The sequence below is a fragment of the Bos javanicus genome, chromosome 15 (genome assembly GCF_032452875.1).
Source record: "Bos javanicus breed banteng chromosome 15, ARS-OSU_banteng_1.0, whole genome shotgun sequence".
Classification (NCBI taxonomy): domain Eukaryota; kingdom Metazoa; phylum Chordata; class Mammalia; order Artiodactyla; family Bovidae; genus Bos; species Bos javanicus.
Window position 1 is genome coordinate 34,892,688 of NC_083882.1, and position 8,224 is coordinate 34,900,911.

Genomic DNA, 8,224 nt, shown 5'->3' on the forward strand with positions numbered 1-8,224 from the left:
TCATTGTTATTGCTTCTGTTTTATATTTCATTTATTTAAAATATATTCCACTACACCCAAATAAGATGTACACCTCTCGAGAGGACCTCAACATGCCCATAGATGCCACCCGACATGAGGGAGGAAGTCAGAATAGAAACAATGGTCATAACCAGTTTCCTAAAATATTTTACTTTGAAATATGTGAGAAAAAAGAAAAAACTAAACCATGTGAACCTATTTCTAGGGCTTTTCATGCCAGGGACAGGACCTAAAGCTTAAACGTCCTTAGCCTCCAGGTACACCAGCTTTGACGGTATGTTCTGAGTTCTTGTGTGCTGTTGTGTGAGCACACGTGTGTAGAGATACGCACATGTCTCTATGGAGAGCATGGCCCAGTATCTCCTCAGATCCAGCCCAGGTGAAAATGGCCCCAAGAAGAGGGATGTTTCATCTACACTGCAAATGGGATTCAGCTAGATGTCCCCCACCTCTGGCCCTGCCCAGGGAACTGAGATGAAAAACAGGTCAGGAGGGGACCTCAAACCCCATCATTCACGGGGTGATTTGATCTCTAGCTGAAAGTGTTAGTCACTCAGTCGTGTCTGACTTTACAACCCCATGAAATGTAGCCTACCAGGCTCCTCTGTGCATGGGATTTTCCAAGCAAGAATACTGGAGTGGATTTCCATGGGCTCCTGCAGTGGATCTTCCCAGTCTGGGGGTCAAACTCAGGTCTTCTGCATTGGCAGGTGGATTCTTTACCATCTGAGCCACTCTGGTGGCTGCTCTCTAGCTACTCCCCTGCATCCTGACATGCTCTCTTCCTCTCTCCTTACTTCCTCTGCAGAGGCTCTAGGGCTGGGCCACTCAGCATGCAGTCTCTGGAACCTCTTTGCCTGGGTTCAAATCTTGCCTCATGATTTAAGCTGATCTAGTTGAAGTTTTTTTCTGGGAATTTTCAGACTGGAGTTAAATGGTGAGGTAAACCCCTGAGTTGCTGTAGAAAACCAATATGGACCAGGAGAGAGAGAAGGCAAGAAGGAAGCGTGTCGAAGAGCAAGAGGGGCTCCAGTCCCAGCTCTCAGGCCCACAGGTGCTGTGGTGTTGCAGCCCTGCTCCCTTATGTGAACGGCCCTTCGTCCTTCCAACACATTCCCTGTAGGGTTTAACCTTGTTTGAATTGGGTTTCTGTCACTTGTAACCAAAGTGTCCTTGACTAAATCTGCCCCCATCCCTGCTTCTTCTTCTCCAGAGGTCTCTATCTCTATAATAGCACCACATTCCACCCTGAAGCAAACCAGAGCCCAGGGTCACCCTTGGCTCCTCCTTCTCCCGCCTTCCTTGGGGCCTCCAGACACAAGGCTCTGTGAAGACCTGGCCACGGAGGTGAGAGAGGGCTGAAGGCCAGCCTACTCTTCGTCCCTAGCCATGGGCCCTGGTGCAGGACAGCGTCCTTAGGAAAGAAGAGACCCCCTTTTCAAATTGCACACTAGCTCTCTATAGGCTATAGTAACCCTATAAGCTACTGGAGCCTTCTTCTTATATACAGGAGCCCATAACCCTCTAGGCTACTGGTTCCTTAGTGCAGAAGCTCTGTCTCCTCCTCCCTTTGCCTGATTACTCTTTCGTACTCCATCATCATCTCCCACTGCACCCTCCCTTTATTTCTCCTTGTGGTATTACCCACCATTTCTAACATCACTTGAGTCTCTGTCTAGTGGCTGTTTCCCTCTTTAAGCTGTGTGAAGGTAGGAACTCTGCCCTCAAGGTTCTCCGTTGTCCTGTCAACCCCTACACTTTATCTGGCACCACTGTCTCTATTCCGCTTTCTCTCCCATCCCCAATCACTACCCCAGTTCAGGCCATACCATATCTCCTCTGAGCAACCCTGGTGGCCTCCTGACAAGTCTCAAGTCTCGTGTCTAGTTCCCTCTTATCCGTTCTGCCAGCTCAGACTGGTCTTTCTAAAATACAGATTTCTTTGTATTCTTCCCCTGGTTAGATTCCTCTATGGCTCCCTATGGCCTTCAGGATAAAGCCTAATTGAGGTCCATTGTGGCCTCACCTCTGCCTTTTCCCCATCTCACCTCTGGCCCCTTGTGTGAAGGCATAGTTTACTTTCTGTCACCTCTGGGTCTTTGGCCTTTGCTATATCCTCAGCTTGGAGCATCCTTCTTTGGCAGCTCTTTTCTGGTCAACTCCTTTAAGATTCTTATTAGGGTCTGCTTGCTGTCTATACCTTCTGTTCCTACTGCACTCCTCTCCATGTACGTCCCCATTCGAGCACTTAATTCATCGCCATGTAACCAGTTGCTAAAAGATCCAGCCTCCCAAAATGTCTGGGTGCATCCCAATGTCAGAACTGTGTCCACAAGTCTCTGTCTTCACCCAGCCTGGGACCTGGCATCTTCTGAATGAATGAATTCATGAATGAGCCCTAAGGGATCCCAAGGGAGTGTAAAGAACCCCAAGGCACATCTGGGGTGGCAGCCAGATGAAAAGTGGAGAATCATTAGTAGCAGCAAAGAGCCCTGGGTGGCTCCCCAGGGGCCCTACACTGGGGAGAGCTGAGGCTCTCCTAGAGCAGAGAGCAGAACCCTGGCTCTTCCTTCTGCCATTATGTCTTGCCTGCATTCCCCAGGCATTCTCCACACCTGCCCCTCCTGGGTGAGAAGAGCCCTTGAAAAGGGGCCTGTAAGGTTTTCAGGGAAAAAAACATTTGTAGGAGTGGGATTATAGGAGCCATTGAGGTCCTGGTGACAAGAGTATGTGAATTAGGGGTTGGAATTGGCTTTTGCCAAGCCATCCATCCGGGGTGCCCTCCCAGAGGTTCCTCTACGTGTGTGTGTCCCCTGTGTGTGTGTTCCCTGAGTATGTGTGCGTGTCCCCCATGTGTATGTGTGTGTGAGGGGAGGTCTGTGGCATTGTGCATGTGTTGCCTTCTTTCGTTTCCCAAGACACAGTTCAAGTGGCGCCTCTTCCAGGAAGCCCTCCGCAGCACCCTGACTAAATCAGTAGCCCCTTCTCAGCTCTCAGGGTGTTTATAGCTTGAAACCAGCACTGATGCCACCTGTGACGATGCAGCTGTGCACGCTCCCCTCTCCCTGCAGGCTCTGGACCCGTGTCTTCTTACGAGATCCGACAGTGCCAAGATGCTCTAAGTGCTGGGCTACTTACAGTAGATGTGTCTGTGCCTGCCTGGCTGTCCATGCTGGCCCTTTGCGGTCACACCTATCACCGAGAGCCTGGAAGTACCCTTCACACTCATTTAGTTTTTCCTCATAATGCTCTAAGCCCCTTACGATACCTATGAGGATTTCGAGTGGCATCTGGAGGACATAATTTTCCACGGATCCTTCGGGACACCATACCTGGCTTCACTCTGTGTCTGGAGGGGTGTGATTCTCAACCGTATGCACTTCAGCATCAACTGAGTAGTTTGAAAAATGCCAGTACCTGGCTGTGGGTATCTAGGTGGCAGATACTTTAAATCAGAATCGCATGGACCTTTTATTAACGACTCAGATCGCTCTAATATCCATCCTGACATGAAAACTACTGATCTGTGTGCTGTGACGTGCTGTTATGGTCAGAAGAACCTCCTCACGTAATGGAAACATACACACCCCTCCCTCCCAAAGGCCCCAGGCTTCCTCCTTGCAGTCCGCCTGCCGCCTACAGGGGTCGCTGCGGTACAGCTGGCCCAGTTTGCGGATTTCCCTCGCTGTTAAAATCCAGTCCCCAACCCTAGCGAAAGCCGGAGCCACCGCGGTATAAATTAGCGTCTTTATTTCGAACACCTGAGCGAGCGCCCGCGGCTCGCCTGCCTGCCGTATAAACATACAAAGTCCCTGTCGCACCGCACACCATGCCTCAGAGATAAATACAGCCCGAGGGGCTCCTGCTCTGGCAAAGCAACTCTTATTTACAGGAATAGATTACAAAAGTATTACAAAAAGTGGTCCTGAACCGGGGGTGGGGGTTGGGGGGTGGGAGTGGTTACCTTTACACCTGTTACACTTGGGAAGGGAGCGGCGGGAAACAGCTGAAGTCCCCAGGGGGCTCCGGAAAGGAGGGGCACGCCCCTTTAAGCGGTCGGGGGTCTTGGGGGCGGGGCTTAGGCCTGCGTGGGTCACACACCCCCATGGGGGAGGGGGCGAGGAAGAGGAAGGGCCTGGCTCCTCAAGGGTCAGCTCTGGCCCACGGAGTAACATCAAACGGCCGCCACAGCGGGTCTCAGGGAAGAGCGCTGAGTAGGCGGGAAAAAAAGGACCATGTCCTTGCCCTGGGGTGCGGGAGGCGGAAACACAACAGTTCCTTCGCCTCTCCTACCTCGGGAGGGTCGCTTTTAAAGCGCTGTTGGGAGGAGAGTGGTTGGCACTTAAGCGCAATCTTTGGGCGCGAGGGACCCTGAGGGCGCCATCCCTCGGGCCCGTGGGCAGCGGCGCCCCCCGATGAGGCCGCACAACCCCTCAGAGCACCTGGTAAATCGGGTTGGGGTTCGCGCCCGCGAGGCCCTGAGGGGCAGTGTCGGGGGAAGGAGCGGGGGTGCCGCGCTCCACCTCGCTCCCGGCGGCCTCCTGCGGGCCAGGAGACGACTCCGGCGGCGCGTCGGCTAGCAGAAGCGCGGGCGCGGCGGGGCTCTCGGTGGAGATGCGCTCCACGATGCTGGACAGGCAGTCGAGGCTCGACACCGCAGCGCTCTTCCCGGGCCGGGGTTCTGCGCGGGGAGGGGTAGGTTAGTATGCAGGGGTGCACAAGTCTCCCACCTCCGAGTTCAGTGCTTTGGGGCAGACGGGGAACTGAGGGCCAGCCAGAATTCGTGAGGATCCCACGAAATTTCAGGATGAAAAAGGAGGGAACTACATGCTTAGTATTTCATTCCCGGTACCATCTTCCAGGATGGGGGCAAGGAGGTCCTAGATAAAGAGAAGCCAGGGAAACTCAAATGGGCATGTGGAAAGGAGGCGCGAATACGCACCGTTGGGCGCCTCGCTGTAGTAAGTGCGGTCGTAGCAGTTCCGCCGCCGGGCTCCACTCGGGGGGCCGCTGTAGTCCATCTGCAAATGGAAAGGACGACCGAGTCAGGCCTGGAAACTGCGCAGGGCAGGAGCTCTGTTCCCTGCAGCCGCCCCCTCCCCGACTTCCCAACTCCCCAAATCTCAGCCACGAGAGTTCCGGGCCCGGATCTGTCTGATTTGGGGAGCAAGGGTGGGCAGGAGCTGTCTGCAGCATGCCGAGCCAAAGAGAGGGCAGACAGTCACCCAGGAGCACAAATCTGCATTTCGGCAACAGGCGTAAGAGGAGAAAAAGCAGATCTTCGTGTCGGCGCAGCAGTGTTCTAACAGTGCCCCCAGTCGGATGGATCGTATCCTTCCTGTGCATCCCCAAAGCCCTAGGCCGCCCCAGTGACAGCTGCCTGGGGGTGGCAGTGGACTCCACCGGGGGTCCACTCCTTGGAAGGTTCCCCGCCCAACCCTCCCAACCAGAGGGCCAGCTCCTTGCCCTCTCGTAAACACATGCCTGATATACCAAGAGCTGCCCGCACTTCTCTAGCCCAGGGTCCTGGCCTTACCATGCCGTCGGAACAGTTGGAGCGCGGACTGGAAGCGTCCGAGTCGCCGCTGTAGTGTTCGCCGCTGCGGCCGGGGGGCAACGGGCCAGGCGCGTAAAAGGCAGCGGCAGCGCCGGGAGGCGCGGCGTCCTGGTCGCGAAGTAGCGCCTGCAGGCCTTCGATATAGCGGATGGCGTTACGCAGGATCTCCACCTTGGGCAGCCGCTGGTTTGGGTTGCTAGACGTGCAGCGTTTGAGCGTCTCGAAGGCCTCGTTGACTTTGCTCAGGCGGCGCCGCTCGCGCATGGTAGCAGCCTTGCGGCGGTCGGCGTTAGTCGTCTTGCGTTTGCACGCCTTGCAGGCCCACAGTAAACAGCGGCCCGCCTGGTGGTGCCCGCTGGGCGCGCGCACATGCTCGTCCTCGCGCGCGCCCGGGGCCGGGTGCGCGGCTGCAGGGAAGTGCGAGTGTTCCTCGGGCTTCAGGAGCGCGCCCACGTGCACGAGGCGCGGATCCAGGTCCTCGAAGAAGCGCAGGTCCGGGGAGTCGAAACACGGGTCATCATAGAAGTCGTCCGCTGTTGCAAAGTTGCAGAGAGAGCCGTCGGGGCCCGTCAAGTCTACGTCGCGGAGCGGCGGCGACAGCAGCTCCATATCCCGGCGGGGGGCGGCGCGATCCTGGCTTTGCCCAGCCTCAGCGGCAGCGGCAAGGGTTGCCAGAAACTTGCTGCTGTTCTGGAGCCCCAGCAGTGAGATAGCAAAGCACTGAGGGTCTGAATGTATAACCAGCTGTTCCCCACCCTCCCCGGTCCTGTCCCGCCTGAGGGACGGACGGCGAGGAGAGCCGCGGCAGCGCCCTGGGGCCTCCCCACCCCTACCTTCACACCAGGCTCCCAGGGCTATTTATCCCGTAGTAGCCTAAGGGCCCCCGAGCCCGAGCTAGCGGCTAGAGGCGGGGGCGCCCGAGGCCAATAGGAACAGAGCAGGGAGGAGCTTGGGATCCCCAGGGTGGCAGCAGGGGCCCGAGACTGGCCAGCCCCCTACCCCTTGACACCCGCGCGCGAGCGCTCGGGCCCCTCCCCAGGCGGGGAGGAAGGCAGAGGCTGGCAGCCCAACGCAACTGCACTTGGCTCCCGGGCACACTCTCCAAATTTCTCCAGCACTGGACTCCTCGTGTTTCCGCGGGAAACGCTGGCAACGCGCGCTTACCTTTGGGCTGACTTTGGGGTCCCCTCAGTCCACTGATTTGTGGGGACCCAGGAGCAGGATAGGGGTAGAAATCAGATCTACCGGATCAGGGAGAGATGTGGAAAGAGACACAGGGCAATAAGGCAGAGGTACACTCAAAGCTGAGTTAGTGAGACGGTGAGCGGTAAACCCAAGAGGCTGAGACATTGAGAGAGCAGAAAGCTAGAGTCAGAGGCAGGAAAATGAGCAACGAGAGATGAGACTCAGTCCAAGTGGGGGAACCTGAGACTGAACGTTGCGGTCGTGCCACTTGGCCAGCTTCTGCCAAGGGAATCACTCAGAGGGTCGCGGGCCCATTTTCTCTGCTCGCTTGGAAACCCAGCCGCATCTACACAGAAGTTGATGATCGCTGCTAAAGCTTCGTGCCAATCTCTCCAAACTCAGGGCCTGTCCCAGTCTGGAGGGAAGGAAACAAACTTCTGCCCAATTCAACCTGCGCGTTTCCACGGGGAGATGTCCAGTGTGGGTATCAGCTGCAATGTCTCTTCTGCTGGGGAAAAAAGGGAAAGTTCATTGTGCAAAGGCTTAGAACGCGGAGACCACCCGAGAACCTGACTTCAGGGTGGAGTCTTTGAGAGCGGAGTTTGCAGACCAATAAGCAGAGCGGAGTTTGCAGACCAATAAGCGGAACTCCACAGTTCCCTGTGTGATTTTGTGGAAGTCACATCTCCTTCTGAACCTCAGTTTCCCCACTTTGTAAATCTGAGGACATTAATAGCGATCTCTCAGAGTGATTGTGGTGGTGGTGAGAATCTAAAGAGAGCAAAGATGTGGAAGCCCTCAGTCCGAGGTACAAGGATATACTAACAAGAGGGCTTGCTTCTGTCGTTGACACCAGCTGGACAGCTGGAAGGTGTGCTTCTTATAGCCTTCTCTGCTGTCAGCTGGGGCACTGAGCTCCGACGGAGGCCAAGGTAGTCTTAGGGCTAGGCTCCTGTGAAGGCCTCAGGGCATTTCTCCCCAGCCAGGACCACGGGAGAGACTAGTAATAGAAGGAGGAGGGAGCCACTCGTGGAACTCTGGCACTCTCACAAGCTCTCTCACAAGCTCTCCACTCCTGTAGGGTGGCTCAGCCTCTTCCTGAAACTTCAGTCCACACCTTCCTCTCCGCATTTTTGGGCTAGAGATCTCTTGGACCAGACACCCCTACTGGGTCTCTCCTCCTGGATCCCAAAGATATAAGCAAGAATGATCCTTGTTCCTTTCCCACTAACTTCTGGAAGCTGTCCAAACTGGCCCTCTGTGCTCTGAGAAGTCAGTCCTTCTCTTCTGGAGCCCTATCTTCTTTAATTCTCTGCCACTTCTACACCTCTGGCTCTAGTAGTGCCGAAGGTCCCCCTTTAGGAAGTGCTCACCTCCTCTCACTCCATAGCACCATCTTCATTTATTCATTCAGCACACCTCATGGAGTGTCCACTATGTACCAAATACTGGTCTAGGTGT

The 8,224-nt window shown here is 55.5% G+C and overlaps 1 protein-coding gene across 1 annotated transcript; it reads right to left on the reverse strand.

Moving 5' to 3' along the window:
* Window positions 1–3,754: 3,754 nt before the first annotated feature.
* MYOD1 (myogenic differentiation 1) lies at window positions 3,755–6,426 on the reverse strand. Its single transcript, XM_061440661.1, has 3 exons — window positions 5,558–6,426; window positions 4,964–5,042; window positions 3,755–4,702 (listed from the first exon to the last, which is right to left on the reverse strand). The coding sequence occupies exons 1-3, from the start codon at window positions 6,185–6,187 to the stop codon at window positions 4,455–4,457; spliced, it is 957 nt and encodes a 318-aa protein (XP_061296645.1). The 5' UTR covers window positions 6,188–6,426; the 3' UTR covers window positions 3,755–4,454.
* Window positions 6,427–8,224: the final 1,798 nt, after the last annotated feature.